This window comes from Heterocephalus glaber, unplaced genomic scaffold, assembly GCF_053883595.1.
Source record: "Heterocephalus glaber isolate CG9 unplaced genomic scaffold, H.glaber_assembly_v1.0 deba00001571, whole genome shotgun sequence".
Taxonomy (NCBI): domain Eukaryota; kingdom Metazoa; phylum Chordata; class Mammalia; order Rodentia; family Bathyergidae; genus Heterocephalus; species Heterocephalus glaber.
Genome location: NW_028258356.1, coordinates 4,110,500 through 4,135,950, shown reverse-complemented (window position 1 = coordinate 4,135,950; position 25,451 = coordinate 4,110,500). Strand labels below are relative to the sequence as shown.

The window sequence follows — 25,451 nt, the reverse complement described above, 5'->3', positions numbered from 1 at the left end:
AGAGCAGTGAAAATGCAGACAAAAATATCTGTTCTCATGGAACCTATATTTGGGGAAAATGGGGATCGAGGGGCTGGGTACAAGTAATAAAGAAAATGAATAATGCATAAATAAAATACATGCTGGCTGAGATAATAAAAAGTGCTATAAAAGAGATAAATTAGGAAATGAGAAGTAGGCACCATGACTGCAATTTTAAGTGGGTGGTCAGATACAATCTCATTGCAGAAGGTAATATTTCAGCTATGATATATGTGAAGGGAAAGATGATGGGGAGCATGTGGGGAGCACAATGACCTTAGAATGCAGCATGTTATATGTGTTGGAGAAACGAGAAGGAGAGCAGAACAACTGAAACAGAAAGGAGGCAGTGCAGAAGCTGGAGATGATGGCAGAGTCTGTCAGGGATCAGATCATTCAGGCTCTGCCACGCCAAGAAAGATTCTGGTTCATATTCTACGAGTAATGGAAAGCCATGAATGTTTGACCAGAGGAAGAACATTGCCAGATGAATCGAACATCAATTACAAGAACTCTGAACAAATGTTCCTCAACTTACAATGGAATTCCATCCTAAAAGCTTAAAATATTAAAAGTTGAAAATGCAATTAATACACCTAACCTACCAAACAGATAATTTAGCCACCCAGTATACTGTGAAGTATGAGTCGTTTATCTTCATAATCACATGTCTGACTATGAGCTGCACCTTGCTGCGCCCATTACGACAAGAGTATGCACACAGCATATCACTAGCCCAGGAAAATATCAAAAAATCAAAGTCCAAGGATGATTGCTACTGGATGCATATACTTTTCACACCATTGTAAACTCAAACACCATAAAATCAGGTACTGTCTGTACATTCAAATATCTAATGTCTTCATACCACATTAAGTTCCAACTTCAAGTAGGTTGAACTCTTAACCCAAGCAAGAGAGCTCGGTGGCTGGAATGAGAGTACCAGTTGTGAAAATGGGGTGCAGTGATCAGACTCTGGATTTATTAAAAATGATAGTCCACAGGGATTCACTGATAGCTTGGACATGTGACATGAGAGAGAAAGAGTATAAGTCCACAGTTTTTACCTGAATACATTTTAAAGAATGAAGTTATCCCTTACTGATACGAAGAAGACTGTGGAAAGAGCAAGTTAGTGGTTTAAGATCTGGAGCTCAAATTTCAGTATGTTAGTTTGATGTACTCTTTGGCATCTGTAACAGGATGGTACACATATTTTGGTTATTGTCCATGATTCCTGGTTCATAACTTACTCCTCAAGGCAGGCCAGAGAAACTAGAATTTCTCCTCTCCAAGGCCGATCATAGAAAATTTAAACTTACCCCACATTTCTGTCCTGGAGCTGGCCAAGTTATTGGTATCTGATCTACCTTATCTGATATTAGATCATAAGAGCTCCAATTTTCATAAAGGATCCAACTCTATATGCTAGAAGAAGGAATGCCATATAGAGACCAAAATGAGCTTAAATAGGCATGTTTGATTGGGTTTTCCCACCTACTCAATTAGCATTAGAAGAGACTTTTTGGTCCAGTCATATTTCCATAATTCAATCATACTTATGTAAAGATGTCTCTGTAATAACCCAAAAGGACAAATTCAGGGAGTTTCAAGATAGTTTAACACTGCAGGATGGCAGCAGTCAGGAAGCTGAGGGAGGAGGATCGCCGCGAGTTTCAGGCAAGCTTGGAATAGGTAGTGAGCTCAGGACCATAGAATACATAGTAAGACCCTATCTCAAAAACAAAACAAAACAACAACAAAAACTAGTTGAACACAGAGGTTCCTGGAGGGTGAGGCACCCAGAGAAGCCACAGAAGCTCTGCACCCCTTTTCCCAGACCTTGTCTTATGAACCTCTTCGTCTCTTCATCTGTGTCCTTGTAATACCATTCAAAATAAACCAGTAGATGTAAGTAATTGTTTCCCTAAGTTCTGAGAGCTGCTCCAACAAATTCTGAAACTCTGAGAAGAGGGCTGTGGGGACCTCTATTTACAGAAGCATGGAAAAAGCAACCTGAGACTTTCAATCAGCATCTGAAGGGAGGAGGACATCTCAGGGATTGAGCCCTCACCTACGGAGTTGGAAACTATCACCAGGCAGAGAGTGTTAGGATTGAATTAAACTAGAGGATGCTCCACTGGTCTCCACTGCAGAAATAATTGCTTGCTGTTGAGGAGAAATCCCCAAACTTTCTAGAGTCACAAGTGTCCTGTGTTGATTACTGTGTGAGAGAAAAGGAAAAACAACAGTTTAGGCTTTTTGTCCCCTGCAGCATCCATATTCAGATGTAGGTAAATTGTACAAGTATAGAGTTGAAGAGAAAGAACAAAGTTGGAGACGTAAATTTAAAGTATAATCAGAATATTACCCTTAAAGCCATGAGGCTGAATAAGGTCACCAAAGGAGGTCACTGCCAATGTAAGTACCAAAAAGAAGAGGTGCAAAACCTGCAGTCCTCAAGTAGTAAGCAGCTAGGGAGGTTAAAAAAAGGGGAGGGGAAGACTGAGCAGGAATAGCTAGTTAGCATGAGAAAAACAAAATTTTTAATGTGCTGTCCGTAAAGACAAACAATTGTGTTTCAAGAAGTTCCAAAAGGAAAAGGGACCAAGAGATCAAGGGAGGGGGAACAGAGGAGAGGAGAAGGGGAATGAAAACAGAATTAAGATGTGTTATGTACATGTACTAACTCATTATGTACTGCTAGCACACACTAATAAAAATAAAAATTTAAAAATATTAAATGAAGAAATTGGGAAGAACAGTTGTATATGAAGCTACTGACTGGGCTGCCAAAGACTGACAATCCAGCACTGGATTTAGCAGCGTGGAGCCAATAGTAAATCTGCAGTATTTTAGGATAGCGTTGAGGGAAGAATCCTGATGTACCACACATGCAGGAGACAAAGGAAAGAGAGGAACTGGGATCAATAAACACAGACAATCCTTTCAAGCAGTTTAGCTATAAAAGGAAGGAGAAAAAAATGGGTCCATAGCCAGACTGAGTATATGTGTGTGTTCAAGTTGAGAGCAATAGCACCATATTTTTAATGCTGATAAGATCAAGTAAAGAAAGATAATTGAAGATTCAGGAGAAAAAAAGGAAAACTGTTGACCTGATGTGCTTGAGCAAGTGAAAGTATGGGGTGGAGTATGCAAAAGGGGTCTGCTGTGACCAGAGCAACACCCGTGAGTCAACATGGGGGGAGGTGCAAAGTTGTGAAGATAACAAACTCTTAAACCCACAGGTGAGGGTAGGAAGGCTGTAAGCAAACTGAACATGTAACAGTATTGCCAAGATAGCAAAATAATTTTTCAAACTTCTCTTCAACTAGATGTTAAGCTTCTGGAGGAAGAGCCGACTTCCTATCATAGCTGAGTACAATGTACACAGCAACTATTCAATATATGCTGTTTAAATTAATTAGTTAATTCAGTCCTGCAGTTGGTTTCTGTTGCATTAAATTCTCCACCCAGTTTACCTGTGCTTTGCTTGTTTATAGTAGTAATAATCTCATGTATCATCTCCACTAAAATGCATTGTTTTCATTGATTTCCTTAATCTTTACAGTCCTATTTATTTCTTTTTTGAATTAGTGGCTAAATATCATACACACTGAGCATCATATATATGTTTTGTTTGTTATTGTAGTCTAAGAAGTGTGCAGCATGTAATAGCTACAAAATAGCTTAACACGAGCAGTTAAATGACCCTATTATAGAATAATTAATGAAGGAATAAAATGCCTTGTTAAAATAACTGTTAAATATTGAAATAACTATGTCTATTTTAATAGGATTTGGTGTTATTTTAGCACAAATGGTTGTCAGAGTGGGGTTAGGAAGACATAAAATATTTCCTATTGAAAGAAATAACTATTCTTTGGTTTATTAGAAAATCACCAGATGAAGAGTTTTTCACAAATAAATTACCATCATAAAATAAGGAGAGACTCTATTTGATAAGGAAAGGATAGTTCATGATACTCTATAAACCAGAAGGCAAAGTAGTACTGTACCTAATTCCCTAAGAAGGCATTAACCTGGTTAACCCAAAGAGAGATCTGTAAATCAGTTTTCACAGAGAAACCGCACAATTTAACAAGTATCAGAGCAAATATTTTGAAGACTGCTGATTAAAGGAAGGACACTGAGAGTGAATTCATAGTATATATAATTATACCAAACTAGAAAGAAACCCTCAAAGATTTTATTTTAAAAAGGAGTATTAGTTGAGGTCATTGACAGAACATAAACATTGTATTCAGTATTTACTTAATCAAAAGTAAGCCAAGAAAAGTCATGCTTCAAGAAACAGAGAGATGAATCTCAAATAATTCAACTCTGTAAATTAATATGTATAATTATGATGAAACAGAATTATATTTAAATTTTCAATTTGTTGAAATCAAAAACAACAAATATATCCACTTATTTAAAAAATATAAGCACAGGAGATAAAATGTTTAGCAGCTAATACAGATAAATTTATCAATATTTAACAATGTAGAACTATTATTTATTTTAAATATATTGAAATGTATTTGCTACTACAACATATTCAAACACAGTATGTGATACTTTATGAGAAGCTTTGTTACTTTCAAGTAGCAAATCATTATCAGCACTGTATTGATTATCATCACAAGTACAATACAAAATGGATGTGTCTTATTATAGCTTAAATAAAAATCAATCATTCATGGTAGCCTCTCTTATTCATGAACTCCAACAGGAGAATTTATCCTATAACTTATATATTATATTAGAAAAATGTTGAGTCCATCAATATGATAAATGAAACTCACAGTATGCATGGGCTTTCTATAGCAGACAATTCTCAAAATGCCCTCTTTCTTCTCCACCTGCATTTAAATTCGTGTCTGTGTTGTTAGGACTCAAGTGAAGAGAAAGCTCCTTTTCATTTATATTTCATGCCTGTGGCACTGTATAATGGTCCTACACTCTTAATATAACATGGTATTAAATATTTACCCAACGAAATTTAGTACTTGATTATATTCTATATTGTGTGAGTCTCTAATCCATTCATTCCTGTAAATATTGGATTTTCTTAACAAAACCACAATCTCCTTGAGGGCAGAAATTCTAGTTACAGAACACCTGTGTTCCCTCCACAGTCATAGCACTGGTGCCAGGTAGGTAATGAATTTTTCATAAAAGCACCGTAAAAGCAAGGTTTCTTGAAAAGAAGCAATCAAGCCCACTCTCTCACAAAACACTGATATACAAATTACAGAGTAGCAGCAAAAGGAAACTGAAAACTAGCTGCAATAATTAATTGAAGTCTAAATAGAGTAACAAAATATTTTATCATTTTATCTGCCACCCAATTAATTATAAAATATTTATAATGAAAATACATTGGCAATACTTAGATGTATCTTCTGGCTGATAAAATTCCAAGTTATGACATACGTGCTTCATGTTTTTTAAGTTTTCAAATTTTCTACAAATACCATATATTACCTTTAGGAACTGCAAGATATTAACAAAACTAGCTATTACGTTGTTCCTCTAATAATCAGATTACCTAGTTTATGAAGCTGACTTATTTTAATCTCTAGATTCTCAAAATTACTGGAATCTGTTTCTGCAGAATCTCAAGACTCTGGATACAGCCAGCCTGAGTGTGACTTCTAAGACCACTAACTCCTGCAGTGTGATCTGTATACATTACTCATCACTGAGTGCCTAAATGTCTTGTCTGGAAAAATTAGAAAATAACATGTACTACCTCAAAGGGCTGTGATAAAGATTAAACGAGTTATAACATACAAAGCCCTCAATAGTAACACATTTTGTAAGCACATAGTTGTCATTATTGTTGTCAAGATAAGACAACATTGTATGTTTGCAAGATAAGAAAGTAATTTAATTCTTTATATGTTTACAACAACCTTATTTTAAAGTAACTCTCCACACCTTTGATGGTGCTCATGAAAAAAGTACACAGACATAGAAAGGCTTACACCAAGTAGACTATACTTTGCTTTAGACTCATTTTAACACCAAAATATAGCAAGCCTCTGCAAACCTCCTACAATCACTACTTTTAATTCCCTAATTTATAGATTTTAAATCAAATCTTCACAGATTGCACACTGGTTGCTTATGTTGGATGATAAAGAAATATCTTTGTATAACAAGGAAAATAAATTATTATCCTACCAGCAAGCATCAGGCTTCCTCTTTGGGAACTCTCTTGATAAACTACTTGTGGTGGAAATGCAAATCCTTAGAGATGAGTTAGTGTAAGATGAGGCTAAGTAAAGAAAGTTAAACTACTTAGCATTAGGAATGAGAAGAACTTAAGAGGGAAGAAGCGGAAAAATATTGCAGAGTTTAAGGCAGAGAGCAAAATGACTTTTCAGAAAAGGAGAATCCAATATTAAATTATAAGGGTTTTATTTCATCTTGCACTGTAGCATCCCAATATTCACATAGACACACATCCCCTCCACAGCTTCAGTAAAGTTAACTGCTGAAGAATTTTCCTATATTTTACTCCTTTATTTCAAATTTTAATCTTCTAATGCAAATTTTAAAAAAGCAAATCCCATACCTCCTTTGGATGTTTGGGACAAAAACAATCTCTGAGACAGGATGTTTTACTTTAGCAGAAGCAGCAATTTTCCAGAGGTGAGTCTTAATGAAATACAAGCCTGTCTCCATCTCCTCCTATTCCCACAAGCCTCCCCTGCTGGGAATTGTCAGAAATGTCAATCTGTGCTCATACTCACTGTGGCTAGTCATTGTCTGTCTCCCTCTCTCCCTGCCCTGGACCTTCCTCACTTTCTCTTGAACATACATATCAACATCATTAATGACCTTCATACTGTTATCAACAATGAGGGGTCAATTCTTAGTCCTCACCTAACTTGACTACCACAGTTTATTGTTTTTTGTAAAGCTTTCTTGACCAGATACCCAAGACAACACAAACCTTAGTTCCTCAACTAACTGCTTCTTCTCAGCAGGCTTTCCTGGACCCTAATATTTCTGACCTCTAAACACTGGATCAGTGCCTCCTTATTCCTTTCCTCTTTTCATGTGCTCTCACTATTTTGGTAACCCCTACCAGCCCTACAGTTTCGTATGTATTAACATGTTGGCAAATTTATAATTCTAGCTAGATTTATCATTCAAACTCCATATTTATAAAGAAGTTCAAACTTGAATTTCTTATAGACCCCATGGTTCCTTCCACTTAAATGCTCAGCAGACATGTCAGTCTCATGAATTATCACCTTCTGTAATCTCTCTGTTTTAATAAATGTCAATTCCATCCTTTTAGTTCTCAAACCCAAAACTGTGGATTATCCTCGATGCCTCTGATTCACTTCCATCAGATATCCTATTCATCAGTAACTTCTGTAGTATCTACTTTCAATATATATCCAGACTTGGATTACTTCTAACCACCTCACTATTAATATCCTGGTTCAAGCAGTAACCACCTTATTTCACCTGAATTTTGCCTGGCTTTTATGCCCCGCATTCTTTTCCCTCTCAACCTTGCCGTTATTGACAGGGCTAGATAATCACTCCTTATTATGACAGCCTACCTTGTGCAGTGTAGGATGTTTAGCAGTTCCCCAGCCTTTACTCAGTAATGCCAGTAGCATACACCCTACCTTACCACCCCAAAATATAACAAACAAAACTGTCTCCAGACATGGCCAATAACCCATGAGTGACAAAATTCCCCACCAACTAAGTACCATTCCCTTACAGTATATTCTCAATATAGCCATAAGAATGACCTTCAGAACATATGTCAGACTGATTATATAATGCCTCTGATTAAAATAGACCACGTAGGGATAGAAATGAGGAAAAAAGAAGAATCAAGATATATTACGTACAGATACAAATTCCCTTTGATGAAAGTGATCATTATGTACATATAAAATATACCAATAAAATTAATTTTAAAATAAATACAAACTGGGACTTTTAAAAAAAAACAAGAAGAACAATGACAAAAAAGTTCCCACATGCTGACCACAGCCTCCTGGCTCTGCATAAGCTGCCATCCACCCATCACATGCGGAGGGTGCCACTGACTTCTCACCCTATTTCACTCAAATACCCTAGGAAATCTCTCAGCTCAAAATCTAGGCACTTTGTTCCCTCTGCCTATCCTTCTTGTCCCATGATGTCCTCCGAACTTAACTCCTTCATTCCCTTGAGATTTTTGCTCAAGAGTCTTTCCTATGAAGCTTTCTATGATTGACCATTTAAAAACCTCAGCCCCTTTTCCATTTGCCCCACATATTTGTTATCATTCTGTTCTAGTTTTATTTTTAATGTTGCTTGTCTCTATTCAATAAGGTATACATATTGTGAAATACTTTTTAATGGGAAGTATTTAATGGGAAGTATCTCCCAGGAAGAAGATTTTTGCCTATTTTATTCACTATTGTATTGCATCATATAAAAATGCCTATGACAGGCACTCAATAAATATTTATAGGAAAAATGAGCCGGGGATTTACCTCAGTGGTTCCGCCGCCTGCCTCGCAAGCGCAAGGACCTGAGTTCAATCCCCAGTACCAAAAAATAAAAAAAAAAGAAAAATGACGGAATGCAAGAGGGTACTAGGTCTTTGAAAACATCTTAGATAATCTAAAGGCAGCCTCAGCTAAGACCTAGGATACATCTACAGGCATCATTAATAAAGACTGAGTTTTTGTCCACATAATATTAAAATATAGTTCATAATGTATGATGGAAAGTAAGAATAGTCAAAATGCTTCTGTACTTGAGGATTGTTATGCAGGGGGTATCTGAAAGCATACTTATAAATCCATTAGATATAGATCTAAATATGTATAGATATATAAAATAAGTAGAACTTTAAGAGGAATTTTACAAAGCACCATTGGCTGTGACAACTCCCCTAGATATACAAAAAGGAATGTGCTGGGGTAAGTCAAATCATTCAATTATATACACCATAAGGTAGCTTAACAAGTAACAGTGAACAAAGCTCTCTTCTACAGATGAAAGCCTGCACAGTTCAATTGTGAGTGAAATAGAGGAACAGAAATGTTTCCTGCTGCCAGCTGACAGTTACATGGAACCCCCTGAAGGTACAAATTGAGTTCTTTTGCTAATTACTGGTCTGCAGGGGACAGAGAAAGATGCACATTTTATTTCTCTTGCTGACCTTGCAACATAAGCACTTGTGAATTTTACATTAGGGCCAAGCTGGGAAGTTCCTAGCCAGTTTTACCTGGAGTGGGTAACAGTGTCACTTCCAATGCAAATGAAGTGAGGTATTCCTTTCCGCCTTGGGTGACTACCAAGGAGGCTTCAAAGCAACAGATTCTAACAGGGAGGTAAATGCAGAAGAGAAAACAAGAAAGAATGGAACAGAACAAAACACAGATCCTATTTGAAATAAAAATTTGTCTATTGATTCTAAGAGCAAGCGTTTCAAAAAGACCTCAGAATTTTGTAATATAACTCATAAAAATTGTACACCCTACCCATAGATAACAATATCAGTGATTCCATCTACTTTCTGATCTAACTACTCATTGTAAGACCAATAAAGCTACACAGCAGGCAAGTACTTTAATGAAATAGATCCAGTTCTCCAGGGAAAGGAACCTGTGGTTCAAACTAACACTTTTGATCAAGTAAACACTTTATTCTTCCCAATGAGAAATACCTTTTATGTGGATCTGATCAAAAATGCTCTTGGGAAGAAAAAGGATGGACAGGGAAAGCGGGAAATCAAAGAATTATTGCTATGTAATATCTCACAACAGGTTATCTAAGAAGGAAATGTAACTTCAACATTTCTAATTCATATGAATACTCTTTCTAATGTCCTGGAATGCCATAGACCACTCCCTGGTAAAAGCAGAAACTTTGTTCTAATTAGGATAACAGACCAATTCATTTATTCATTTCACCAACAATCACTGAACACATTCCTTTTGTAAAAGGAAGAAATGTAAGAACATTCACAGAGCACATAATCTGCATTATTAAGTTTCTCTTCCCTCTTCTTTTTATTCTATTTACTGTAATTGTGTACTAGCAATATGAATGAACAAAAGTAACCTAAAGAAAAACTAATTCATTAAAATTTGACATCTGAGATTTTGGAAAAATAAACTCCCCATCCATGATGGACTTCATGTGAAATACTAAATAGTTCTGGGAGTCATCAAGACCAAGTTTGAAAGCCCAGTCCTTCACTTACTGGTTGTCTAAATAAAGAGAAAATCCCATGTCTCAACTTCCTATCTTGAAATCATTCTAAATGTAGCTCCCCACATAGTATAATCATAGTTATGATTAAATGTGATGTTGGCAAGCACCCCTCCATAGAACATATTCAACAAAGTATAGCTACTTGGGTTATGTTTTGGAATCCTAAGCTTACATAATGCCTTTCTTAATTCCCACAAACATTTAATTTGTAAGATTCCAGAAACACTAAATCTTATTTCACTTCTTCAAAAGAAACTGTTTTTCATGTTCATCACTGCTAAAAATATAAACCTTTGAATTTTCTTGCTTCTGGGTGTCTCAAATTCATGAAGAAAAAATTTAACCTTCAAGGAGCTCTTCCAAAAAAATAATCAAAGTTCTTACCTAGTTTTGGCAAGGAATAGGGCACTTTAAAGTAGTCTTCATAAAATTCTATTAATCTCTTTGTAATATGAAGAGCATAGTCCCCGGATCCTCTTCTGATAGCATCGGGTCTTGCATATAACCGTACCTAATTAAAAATATATATAAAAGTTACTTTAGCCTATTGGCACTCAAGTTTTATCTTCCCTAAAAATATGAATCTATACAAATATCTTTGGACACCAGTAGTACAAAAATTAAATAGGATTCTTGCTCATATATCAAAGCACACTGTGGCTGAAAGAACCAAATTAAACAATTGAAGTAATCAAATTGTGCAAGTCACAATTTCCTCACTTTATAAGACAACACAGAGAAGATTTATACACTTGGCATCAAATAAATATTCAAAGTTATCATTGACATGTGCTTGTTAGAGATATGAAGGTATACTGGATTAGTATAATGGGTCCCTGACTATGCTGAAAAAAGGTAGATATGGTGGCTCAAGAGGTGAGAAAATTCATGGTTTGTTAAAGGCACATTGTATCAAAGTTTGGAAGTAGTTCCAGACTGGGAAAAAATGTATGACTTATGTTTCCTTCTTATTTTTGGACTCAACTGTCCTTATTCCCAACTTGCAAGTAGGAATAGAAAACTTTTCATGTACATAAGCAATCACCATTTTAGAAAGCTGTCTGTAACTGTTCCTACCTTCAAAGCCAGGTTAAGTAATTTTTATTTCTAACATAATCCAGGTACTTAACATTGATTTTTAGAGCAAGTATCATAAATTATCTAGTCCTCAGCCAAAAGAAAGCCTAAAGAAACATAAAACTGAACAAAACTAACAATTGTATGGAAAAGGTTAAAATAAGATTATTTTCATAAAGCTATCCAGTATCTTTCTTTCCAAAGACTAAATCTGTTTTTCACTGATGTGATTCCCTAGTCCTCATATCAATTCTTTGAATAAGAAATATGTATTTATCAGAGCAGTAAAGAATACTGCACCTTGAGCCAGGCACATCCATGGACACCAGAGAGTGGGTCCCTGGTCACAAGGAGCCTGCTCCATCCAGCCTGCGTGCCCCGCAGCAATCCACTTAGCCAGCCAGGCTCCTGCAGGACCCTCTCCCTTCCTTCCTCTGTCCTCTTGGCTGTACTGCCACCTGGTTCCACACTACAAAGACACAGGGGACACTGGACCACCAGACCACCATACTGGGTAAGTTGGAGGGATCATCACCTCCCATCAGAACCGGGACTATCTTCAAGGGAAGGGCAGCTGAAACCTGCAGTACGACCTTGCAGAGTTCAACCCTACAGGAGGACAGGGAGCTCAACTTGGGACCTGCAGCCAGAAATCTGCCTGAATCTCATGGGTCTGCAACTGGCTTGCTGAGACTCATTGACTTATATCTGCACACTGCTACTCACTGGCCTGCTGTAACAGCAGAGACATACCCTGAAGGAGGCCCTTCATTTTCATTTTTATTTATTATTTACAAAATTAGTATTATTGGTTTGTGTTTTTTCTCCTCTTAACTTTAATTTTTTTCTTACTTTTAAAATTTTTGTTTTCTCTCCTTTTTCTCCTTCTTTCTTTTCTCTTCCCTTTCTCTCTCTCTTACAATCACTCTCTTGTTGCTCCACATTGTTCATCTCCCATTTTGTTCCTGTTCCGGCCCTCATTCAGATTTCTTCTTTATTTTTCTATTACTGTCGTTTTCCTTCTCTTGCCTGTGTCCTCTGGCCTCACTGCTAACCTTCCCCTATCCTTCTACATATCTATCCCTCCCTGCCCAACTCCTTCTAACTCCCCATCCCGAAGGGTAAAGCTGTTATATTGAACAGTTTATTCACTATAAACATATGTTGAGTTGGTCCTCGATTCTGACTTAATTCACATAGTTAAAGGTGATAGATTAATAACTACCACAAAATGTCATTTTCTATGATGTACTTGATGCTACGGTGTTGCTGATTGTATCACTTGGGCTAAAGTGTTGTGATTGATCTAGTCAGTTGTTCTTCCTGGTAAAATGAAAATGATATAGCCTCAGAGTCATTAGAGACTCAAAACTTGAAGACCAGCTATATCTGGGAGACACCTCTGAGAAGCAATCATTCCATAAGGGTTCGAATTACAAGCAACAAAGATACTTACAATAAGCAATTTTGAAGTATCAATCCAGGAGTTGAACCAAGGACAGTACCAAAAACAAAAATGAGAAGACATTTAAGCAAGGCACAAACTCAGACTTCCACCCCACCAAGGGTAAACCCCAGGGAAACGAGGTGGAAAATTCTGATAATCAACCACCTGGACACCTTGAACTGATAGCACAGGAAGTAACAAAAGAGATGAATGAGGCTCTAGAAAAATTCAAAGCAGAAATAATCTCTGAGATATCTACAGAGATGGTGAGCAGAGTGAAAGACATGATTAGAGGCTCTAGAACAGAAACAGATTAAAATAATAGATGAGCTCAGAAACATGCTGGAAGCCATGAATACCCAGCATAAGAAAGAAATGGAAACCATGATTCCCCAACATAAGAAAGAAATGGAACCCATGAAACAGATTCAAACAGATATTCAGGAGATTAAAAATGCCATTGAAAGTATCCACAGCAGATTAAGGCAATCTGAAGATAGAACATCAGATATAGAAGACAGGATCCTGGTTAAGGACCATGAAAACAGAGATTTCTTAAAAATAGTAAGGGACCACGAGAAATCAATCCAGCATCTGATAGACGATGCAAAGAAGAATAACATTAAACTGATAGGAGTCCACGAAAAAACAGGAGAAAGTACAATTGACATAAAAAAACTGCTCACAGAAGTAATAGTGGAAAACTTCCCAGATAGAGGTAGAGAATTGGACATACAGATAAGTGAGGCACATAGAACTCCAACTAGCCATGATAAAAAAAAATCTACATCTTGACATATAATAGTCAAGATCCCAGAAACCCAACAGAAGAACAAAATCCTACAAGCAGTTAGAAAAAAGTAGCAAATCACCTGCAAAGGAAAGCCCGTCAGAATCACAGTAGACTTCTCAACACAAACCCTCAAGTCAAGGAGAGCCTGGAGTGAAGTATTTCAAGCCCTAAAAGAAAATAACTTCCAACCTGGACTGTTGTATCCTGCAAAATTATCTTTCAAAATTGATGGAGAAATTAGATACTTCCATGACAAAGAACACCTGACAAATTTCAGGAACACCAAACCAGCACTACAAGCAATTCTAAACAGTATCGTAGTAAAAAAAACAATGAAGGTCACAACTCTATGAGGCCCAACAGAGGGAAGCCACCGGGCAAGGTAAGACACTAAAGGGAAAGTGGGAAAAATAAATAAAAAAGCCAACAAAAGTAAAACATCATGACAAGGATGAATCAATATCTATCAATCATAACCATCAATGTTAATGGCCTCAATTCACCAATCAAAAGAAATAGACTGGCATAATGGATTACAATGCAAAATCCAGCAATATGCTGTATAGAAGAAACACACTTAACTCCAAAAGAAATTTATAGACTGAGTAAAAGGCTGGAAAACAGTTCTCCATGCCATAGGAACCCAGAAAAAAGTAGGCATAGCAATATTATTTGCAGACAAAGTAGATTTCAAACCAAAACTAATTGAGAGAGACAAAGATGGTTACTACACCTTTGTGAAAGGAACAATCCAAGAGGAAGAGACGACAATCATAAATAGATATGCACCAAATACGAACGCCTCCAACTATACAAAACAAATATTAATGGACATGAAAAACCAAATAAGCACTAATACAATTGTAGTGGGGGACCTCAACACCCCTCTATCACAAATAGACAGATCACCTAGACAAAAAATTAACCATGAAATTCTAGAACTGAACCAAGTTATTGAACAAATGGACTTAATAGATATTTACAGAGTGTTCCACCCCACAAAATCAGAATACACATTCTTTTCAGCTGCACACGGGTCATTCTCCAGAAGAGAACACATGCTAGCTCATAGGACATTGTCAGGAGCAATGCTACATAATTTTAGGGAAAAATCATTTGGTTATCCTAGTTCTCCTGCCTACAGCCCAGCTATGGAATTCTGAGACATAATTCCATTTTGGCCTCTGGTCACAACTGAGACCTCAATGATCAGTGATGCTGTGATTCCCCAGGACAAGAAACATCCTGGGAGGAACAAATATCTACTCAGTTCCTCATTGTTCTTGGATTGTTACATCTTGTTTACGCAGGAAGTACTGAACTCTCTGCAAGTCATTTGTTACATTTGTTTCTCCCAATGTACTGAATAAAAGATGCAGTAAACTGGGGTCTTTCGTCTTTGCCGCCCAGAGCAGCACTGATCAGACCCAAAGCTCAGCTTCTTCTCAGTCTCATTTTTCTATCTTTCCTGTAAGTTGCTGTGTACTGCTGTGGCTCACAGGAGATTAGGACTTAACTGCAGAGGTTCTAGTAATGTCCCCTTTCCCTGTTCCCTACAGGACATGTCTCAGTAAATGTAAAAGAACTGAAGTTACCCCCTGTATATTATCAGACCATAGTGCAATAAAATTGGAGATCAATAACATAAGAAATCACAAAACACCCACAAACACATGGAAATTGAATAACACCCTCCTGAACAACCAACAGGTCACAGAAGAAATTAAAGAAGAAATTAAACAGTTTCTACAAGTAAATGATAACACCAGTACAACATACAGGAATCTATGGGACACAACGAAAGCAGTTCTATGTGGGAAATTCATACCCATGAATGCCTATATTATGAAAACAGAGAGAACTCAGAGAAATAACCTAATGCAGAACCTCAAGCTCCTAGAAAAAGAAGAGCATAACAAATCCAAAGCTCATACAAGAGAGGAAATTATAAAGATCGAAGGAGAAATCAATACAATGGAGATTAAGAGAATGATACAAAAAAATCAATGAATCAGAGTTGGTTTTTCAAAAGAATAAATAAAATCAATAAATCTTTACCCAACCTTATCAAAAAAAGGAAAGAAAAGGCTCAAATCCAGGCAATTAAGAATGAAAAAGAGGAAGTCACAATAGATCCAACAAAAATCCAGAGGATCATCAATACCTACTTTGAGAACCTGTACTCTGATAAAATGGAAAACACAGAAGAAATGGACAGATTCCTAGATACATATGAATTTCCAAAGTTAAATGAAAAAGATATAGAAACTCTAAACACTCCACTTACAATAAGTGAAATTGAAAATGCAGTAAAAAATTTACCAACAAAGAAAAGCCCAGATCCTGATGTCTTCACTGCCGAATTCTACAAGTCATTTAAAGAAGAACTATTGCTATTACTCTTTAAACTCATCAAGGAAATTGAAAGGGAAGCAAGGCTTCCAAATTCATTCCTGGAAGCAAGTGTTACTTTGATTCCATAACCAGGAAAGGACCCAACCCAAAAAGAGAACTACAGGCCAATCTCCCTAATGAACATAGATAGAAAAATCCTCAACGAGATACTGGCAAACAGAATGCAGAGGGTCACCAAGAAGATCATACACACTGACCAAGTCAGATTTATCCCAGGGATGCAAGGATGGTTCAACATTCATAAATTAAGAAATGTAATACATTATATTGACAGAGTCAAGGACAAAAACCATATGATCATCTCAATAGATGCAGAAAATGCATTCGACAAAATTCAACACCCATTCATGATAAAAACCCCGCAGAAAATTGCAATAGAAGGCCTTTATCTCAACCTGATTAAGGCTATCTATTAAAAACCAACAGCCAAGGGCCGGGATTTAGCTCAGTGGTTTCGCCACCTGCTGCACAAGCGCAAGGACCAAAGTTCGATCCCTGGTACCAAAACAAACAAACAAACAAAAACCAACAGCCAACATCACACTAAATGGTCAAAAATTGAAAACTTTCACACCAAAATCAGGAGCAAGACAAGAATGCCCACTATCACCACTCCTGTTCAATATAGTTCTGGAAACATTAGCCACAGCAATTAGAAAAGAGAAAAGAAATAAAAGGAATGAAGATAGGAAAGGAAGAAGTTAAACTGTCATTATTTTCCAATGATATGATACTTTACATAGAAGACCCAAAAAACTCTGCCCAAAGACTTCTAAACTTAATTGACAGATTCAGTAGAGAAGCTGGATACAAGGTCAACACTGAAAAAATAATAACCTTCTTGTACACAAATAACAGACTCACTGAGAGAGAAATTAGGGAAACAATTCCTTTCACAATAGCATCCAAAAAAATGAAATATCTAAGAATCACTCTAACAAAGGAAGCAAAAGAACTCTACACTGAAAGCCACAGCACTCTGAAAAAAGAGATCAAAGAGGATACAAGAAAATGGAAAGACATCCCTTGCTCCTGGCTAGAGGTAGGAAAAACCAATATAGTGAAAATGGCCATACTTCCAAAACTACTATATAGATTCAATGCAATGCCAATTGAAATTCCAACAATATACTTCACAGAACTAGAGAAAACAATCCAAAAATTCATTTGGAACCAGAAGAGACCTAGAATAGCAAAAGCAATTCTAAGCAACAGAGACATGACAGGGGATATCACAATCCCCAACTTGAAACTATACTACAAAGCTACTGTGATAAAAACAGTATGGTACTGGCAAAAGAACAGACCTAAGGATCAGTGGAATAGACTAGAAGATGAAGAAGCAACTTCAGACATACTCAGCCACCTAATCTTTGACAAAGGAGCCAACCACCATCACTGGAGGAAAGATAGCCACTTTAATAAATGGTGTTGGAAAAACTGGATTTCAACCTGCCAAAGATTAAAACTAGGCTCATACCTATCACCATCCACTAAACTAAGATCAAAGTGGATTAAAGAGCTAAATATTAAAACATAAACACTAAACTTGCTGGAAGATAAGTTAGGTAGAACTCTTGAAGACATTGGCATAGGAAAAGACTTTATGAACAAAACCTCAGTAGCATGGGAACTAGCACAAAGAATCAACAACAGGGATCTTATCCTATTAAAAAGCTTTTGCACTGCAAAAGAAACCACCCACAGAGGTAACAGACAACCTACAATGTGGGAAAAAAATTTTAGCAGCTGTACCTCAGACAAAGGTCTACTATCTAGAATATATAATGAACTGAAAAAAATCAGACCCCCCAAATTCAAAGACCCAATTCATAAATGGGCATCTGAAATGAACAGACATTTCTCAGACAAAGAAGTAAAAGCAGCAAATAAATATATTAAAAAATGTTTCACATCACTGGTTCGAGAGATGCAGATGAAAATGACACTGAGATTCCACCTCACCCCAGAAAGAATGGCTACTATCTAGAAATCAACCAATAACAAATGCCGGTGGGGATGTGTGGAGAAAGGAACCCTCTCACATTGCTGGTGGGAGTGCAGACTGGTGCAACCACTGTGGAAATCAGTATGGAGATACCTCAGAGAACTAGGACTAGAGGTCCCATTTGACTGAGCTATTCCCCTGCTGGGTATCTTCCCAAAAGAGTTAAAGGAATCATACCACAGTGCTATGTGTCCACCCTTGTTTATAGTGGCACAGTTTGTAATAACTAAAGCTTGGAAGCAGCCCAAGTGCCCATCAATTGGAAACTGGATAAAGAAGATGTGCTTTTTTATAAAATGGAGTACTACTCATCCATAAAGAATGAGAAACTAGAGTCATATATAGCTAAATGGATGCATATTGAGGCCATACTCAAGTGAAATAAATAGGACACACATGTAAATACCAAATAGTTTCTCTAGTGTGAGAAACTGAAAGTGTAAATAAGGGTTAAAATGATTAAAATGAATAATTGATAATTTGAAATAGGAAAAAAAGGTCCAAAGAGGTAGGGGTTAAGGGAGAGGAAGGGGAAAAGAAAGAAGGGAAAGGAAAAATTATGAGAAAAGAAAAAAAATGGAAATGATGTCTATGTAAATAGGGAAGGGTGGAGGGGGTAAATGACACACAGGTAATGGGGAAAAACTAAGAATCAAGATACATCATGTACAGGTCCAATGATAAATGTAAACATATTGTATACCTAAAATGTACCAATAAAAGAACATAAGAATAAAAAAAAGGAATACTGCACCTTGAGAGTTGGATTTTAGTTCTACTCTGCCACTAACCAAGCTGAGGGATACTGAACTACTTAACCTCTTTGGGTCTCAAAAGTTCTTATTTATAAAATGAAGGTGTCAGCCACCATCTGGTTGCTAAAGTGCTTTTCAATTTAAACACATTATTCTCAATCCCATTTTCCAGATAAAGGAGTCTGTGTCCCTTTCAAGTCACTAGAAAAATAAAATAGTTTACTCAGGAAACCAAGATGGATACTTATATTCAGCAAAAACAAACAAAATCATAATATAAAAATTGATTATACAGTTAACTCTTCATTATTCAAGCCTAAGGAGAGAAAACAAAGGTGTACGATCAATAAGAATTGACAGTCAAGGAAAAATAACTTCTGACTTTATGTTAGAAAGACCTGTATCATAATAAGATATGTACTATATTCAATAATAATTATTTAATAAACTATGAGCTACTTATCTCCCAACAACTAAATCAAATGTCAAGTTAGTTTATAGTCACAAACATTTTTGGCTGGCAGTGGTATAAAACCAAAATCTACCAGGAGAGAGGATCTGCAACAGCAAAACATGATTAGGATCACCTGCCTTTGAAATCAACTGTTTTTATAAACATGCAATGTCTTAAAGTTCCCAAAGAGCATTTGAGAGTACAAATGACTTCATAAGGAAGTGCTCTCAAGAGAAACTAACAAGGGAGGGGGGAAGCAGGATGAGGGAGGATACTAAGCCAAGCAAGGGTACAGTTTCAGGTGAAGTCTGGACTCAGAATGCTCCACAGGGAGCTCAGGGTGTGAATGGCTGGCGTGGGCAAATGTGTGGTGCCTTGAGACACGAGAACTAGGCCTCCATGCTCTTGCACCTCAGTCACTGGCTACCGGTTACCAAAAGCAGGACATAAAAGTGAAAACACTTCTGGTACTTGGAGCATGAGGGTGAGGTGGGTGCAAGCAGTCCAACAAGAGTCCTTTGGAGAAGGTGTCTAGTATTAGGAACTAGGCACAAGCAGTGAGAGGTACAGAATGGGTACACTAGACTGTGAAGGGGACCTAGTCTGTACACTGACAGCATCGAGCAGAGACGTTCATTCATTCACATGTGCATCATTCACTCAACATATATTTATTTGGCACCTGCTTTGTATCAGGACTAGGACTAAGAATTTGTAATTTATCATATGAAAAAGATATGTCTTCTAGCCAAAGTATGGGCAAAGCATTATTGAAACAAAAAGCAATAAAAGTGTAATCACCATTCTCATAGAGCCTCTATTTTACTAGGTAAATTAAATGGTGACAACAGAAAACAACACATATCATACGAATGGTAAAATATAAATGGCAAATGAGCATTGAGAGTATATGAATACTTTTCAGAAAGTTTCACGTGAAGTAACTAGTCAATTCATGTTAAAACAATAGCGAGGACTACTGAAAAATGAATGTGCAAGGGTCACCAATTTCACACTCAGGAAATATCACTGATTGTTATGGAAGCACAGCATTTCTATCAATCAACTCTATCAGTTAGTCAAATATTCTGTAGGCCCAGACAGAAGAAACACAATTATATCAATCTGGTTGTCAAGATTTGATGGAGTTATTCCAATTTGAGTGAGAAGATAAAGCATACACATGCTTAGCACAGTGTCTTGATTTGCTCATTCAAACATTTCATTCCATGCCTGCTGTGTGCCAAGCATGGTACTAGGGAATAGAAATAGAACAATAAAACTCATACTACAAAATGAACAAGACATTTATACTTACTGCTCTTAAGAGATTCACAATATGTGGAAAACAAACAAATAAATCAACATCAAAAACACAATCTGAGAAATGTAACAGTGTACTCTGCCTTCCCACTCATTGCAAAGAATATACACTGCTATGCCCGTTACATTCTAACCTCTGTTGCCTAAAATTCTCCCCTTTATTTCCCACATCACCAATTATTTATCCTTACTGGATTATTCTCACCAGCAAACAGGCACACTGTATTGTTTCTTATGTTTTAAAATAAATCTTTCTTGATCACAGATCTTTCCACCCATGCCCTTTGAAAGCATTTTTATATAATTAGGATGAAGATATAAGTTAACATGCACACTAGAAAGAATGAAAGGGAGCATGTACAACTTCAGACAATAGCTGAAAGTAGAGTATCTGCTATTTACGCCTCCATTTCTACTCTTCCTAAAACTCACCACAACATAGCTCTGTCTCACCTGCTCTCACCAAGACCACTAATGACCTCACAGCGCCAAATCCAAAAGTCAACAGGACATTCATTCTCCTTAACCTACTGACAGCATTTGCACAGTTGGTCATCCTGTCCCTAAAACACTTTCTTCACTTGGCTTCACTTACTTCTCCTTCAATCATATTGACTATTCCTTCCCAATGTCCTGCCCAATTCCTTCTTATCCTCATCCCAATCACTTACTAATATTAGAGGGTCCTAGATTTCAACCCATGTACCACTTCACATCTCTCTCTACACTCGGTCACCTGAAAAAAGCACACATTCTCATGGTTTTTATATTATTTAGACATTGATCATATACTCAGTAATTTCAGGTTTCCAAGTTCCCACTTGACATCTCCACTTGGATATATCAACAGATCTCTCTAACTTAACATATCTAAAACCAAATTTCTGATATCTCTCTCAGTCTAAACTCTCTCTCTCTCTCTCTCTCTCTCTCTCTCTCTCTCTCTCTCTCTCTCTCACACACACACACACACACACGCTCCTCCTAAAACCATTCCCATCTTAGTTAATTCCAAGTCCATCTTCCTTCTCTCACACTCCAGCAAGTCTTTTTGGCTATACCTTAAAAACATATCCAGAATCCAGGCATTTCACACCATCCCACTCTTACCACTCTGGTCCAAGCCTCTACTATTTTTTGCCTGAATGAATATTCTGACTTTCCTAATGCTTCATCTCTTACTCCTTTCATGCTGTTCGCTACACAGTAACAAAATCTGTGCAGTTAAAATAAGCATCAATTCATGTCACTTCTCTGTTTTTCTCCCCCATTGGTTTCCCATCTTATTTAATGACCCCCAAATCCCTACACAAACCCAGGCCCCTTTACCTCCCTGGCTTCATTTCTTACTTTTGTGCTCCACATTAATTCCAATTCACTCATACACTAGCTTCTTTGACATTCCTTAAACATGCCAGAGATATGCTCTATAAAGGCTTTTCAGTTTCTCCCTAGATGTCTCCATGACTCACTCTTTCATCTTCTTTAGATCCTTGTCCAAACATCTTACTCTATATGAAGCTTTCCTTCCTACCATAGAATAGTCTACTCTTTGTTTTATTGCTTCTTGAAACATCACCATTTAACAAAGGATGTGTTTTACTTATACATTTCGCTTCTTGCTGACTCTTTTCCAATAATATAAGTTCCCCAAGGACAAAGATTTTAATTTTTTAGATCTGAAAGTGTCACTTTTTAATTCAAAATATTTTTGTTTAATTTTCCTATTAAATACCAGGTAGATAAGCATTCTGTAAATGAATGGATTCCATAGGTTCATGCAGAAACTTAGAAAGGATATGATGGGGACTCATTTCAAGGAAAAGCTGAACTTTTTCCTGCATAAAGAAAGCCACCAAATACCCCAAACCAAAGTAACAATACATACTCTGGCAACAGCATTGACCAAGTAGTAGGTGGCCTTAAAACAATATTGGGGCTTTATTATGATAGGTATGGAAATTCACTAGAGGATATCAAACCAAGAAGTGATTAAATTAGTTTTGCATTTCAGAAAGGTAACATCAGTTGGCTACAGCTGGTGAACTGAGCTACAGGAAGCTGCTTGTCAAGATTACAGGCAGAGAAACAAATTAGAAAAGTGAAGAGATATATAGTGATTGGTGTGATTGGAGAATTTTTTTTAAAAACTCCTGTAAACAAAGTTGCAAAATATGAATTTAATACCATGGGCAGTAAAGATTTTAAGCCACAGAGTGACATGATCAGAATTAAGTTTTAGCTGATTGTACTGACTGCAGTGAGAATGATGGATTAGCAAGGAATAGGAGCAAATAAAATAAGATGAGTTAGACTATTGTAGACATCCAGGTAAAAGATGATGATGTTTTGGACTGGACAGATGGTGGTAGGGATGCAGAGAAATGGATAGATTTATTCAATTTTCCCTAACACTGTGGAACAAGTCCTTCAGTTACCAAATAAAGCCAACTACACTAACATTCTCACTTAAAACAACCATTTACCTAATCTGTATTCCAGTATCTCACTCCAGTGCCATATTAGAACAAGTAATTGAAGGGTTGGGGGAAACACCCACAATATTTCACAAACTGAGATGCCTATGTGATTAATCAAATCAATTTAGTACAATAACTCACCTTATACTGTGGTGGAAAATCACAGTTGTTTTCTTCTTTTAGAGAAACTGGGTTCTACTTAATCATAACATAGAAACTAAATCTTCATAAACACAGTTATCACTCAAAAGCAATGAAATATAATTTTATTACACCTGCTTTATTTGCATTTCCTGACATTCTATGATAAGCGCCCAGCTCTGAAAATGTAAATTGCTTACCAGGCTTTATCTCTCCCTCTGAATAGCTACTTCCCACAACCAATATGAACCAAACTACAGACACTTAGTTCAACTGAAAGGACATTACACTAGGATCTGTCACACAGGGATCTGAGGTTCATATTTCTCACTACCTACTTTTGCCAACTTGTGAAAGGCAGTTAATTTCTCTAGGTCTCAGCTCAAAGTTCTTTTTACAGACACTTCATTCAACTGAAAGGACATTACACTAGGAAGTATCACACAGGGATCTGAGGTTCAAATTTCTCACTTCCTATTTTTGCCAACTTGTGAGAGTCAGTCATTTCTCTAGGTCTCAGCTCAAAGTTCTTCTCCAGGATGATAGTTTATCAACATCTGTTCATTGTATTACGCCTGAGAACCATTGCATTATGTTGTGCCATACTAATCTGCCTAAATTCTTCTCATCTAGTCCTCTCTTAGATTCAGATAAAAATACCAAAAGCATTATGCATAGTTTTACTCCTTTATATTTTCTGTTTATCTTAAAAACACAAACCAACTGCTCAGCTACCTTTCTCCATCCTTTACTCTTGATGCTTTTTTTTCCCCTGAACTGGCTATGTACATGGTACTGATTAGACAGAAATGACTACTGTAACCCATATGGAATAGAAGAAGCCAGCTTTGGAAAAATATTTTCACTGCCATACCCCTGTGACAATACATCATAGCTTTGAGTAGAAGTAAAAGAGTGCATATTTTTGATCCCTTAGAACAATATGGGCTTTTCTGATTGACCCAGAGATCTTTATTCTATAGTTCCATCGATTCTATTTAAAGTATGTTTTTCTGAATTTTAACTATTTTAATCATGGAAAAGAAAAAAAATTCCTGTAGGTAAGTTTCATCAATTTCTTATTGTTTCACTTTCTTATAAAAACAGGGATGTCAATAAAGTTTCAGCTGTCCCAGTGGCAAACTGGATACCCAGAGGACATTTTGGGGTGAATCATGCAATCGTACATGGGCTTGGCAAGAGAAAGTGCTATGATCCATGTAAAATGCTGCCATATGCTTAAAGGGAGGAGTGGTAGCACCAGTGCCAGGCATTTGCCAGTGTTAGGAAGGAAGTCATGTGGAAGAGGATTTTAGATAGGTCTGAGTTGACTTGTTCTCTGATAGCTGTACAATTTAGAATAAGAACATGAAAGATTTGATGTATTTCTTTAATGGGGCATTTATTTATTCAGTTACTATTTAAGAAGCATCTATTAAAGGGCAGGCCATTGTTCACATGCTGAGTGTATGAAGGTAAGCAAAGGAAACAAGGAGCTTGCAATCCTAGGGGAGAGACACAACAAGGTCCTATAATTTAATGTAACAAACTGCATCTAATGCACACTGGGTCTTCAGACAAGTCCTCCCCTGAGAGGGAGAGGGACAGAGTGGAGCAGGGACAGAGCCCATGCAAGTGAAGATGAGCAATCAATTACTCAAACTCTCACATTCAAAGCTCACCTTTCATTGTATTAAAAATACCCAAAGAAAGGTAAGAATACTTAAACATAATCAAAAGATAATGCAAAAGACGTAAGAAAACACACATTGTTATCAGAAACAAAAGGAAATTTCCACTAAATAATTTTGGACACTATCTCCTAATAATTTAAAATATTTTATAGAGTTTTAAAATTTCATTTTTTAAAAAAATATTTGTGGAAAAAATATGGAATTACATTAAATTCTGACTTCATAGATGAATTTGAAGAGATTCTTCACAGTCATTGATTGACATTAAAAAATAACAGTGAAGGGCCGGGGATTTAGCTCAGTGGTTCCATCGCCTGCCTCACAAGTAAAAGGTCCAGAGTTCGATCCCCTGTACCAAAAAAAAAACCCAAAAACCTAAAAAATAACAGTGAAAATAAATCTCCCCATCTAAAGCCTTTTATAGATTGTTTTATTTATTTGTTGTGTTAAAAACAAACTGTGGTATTTGCTATATAATTATGAAAAACAATGTGTAGGTACACCAAACAGTCAAGGAAAAGCAAAACCATTCATTTACAATTGTAGTGCACCTGTTAAAGACTTGAATGACATTTGCTCTGATTTGACA

At 36.7% G+C, this 25,451-nt stretch overlaps 1 protein-coding gene across 2 annotated transcripts in view; it reads right to left on the bottom strand.

Moving 5' to 3' along the window:
• The window catches only part of Trhde (thyrotropin releasing hormone degrading enzyme), a 411,539-nt gene that overhangs the window by 274,074 nt on the left and 112,014 nt on the right, over positions 1 to 25,451 (bottom strand). For both annotated transcript variants that reach the window (XM_004845026.3, XM_087192438.1), the window contains exon 3: positions 10,660 to 10,786. In XM_004845026.3, the coding sequence (XP_004845083.1) occupies positions 10,660 to 10,786 (127 nt within the window). The remainder of the gene's footprint in view (positions 1 to 10,659; positions 10,787 to 25,451) is intronic.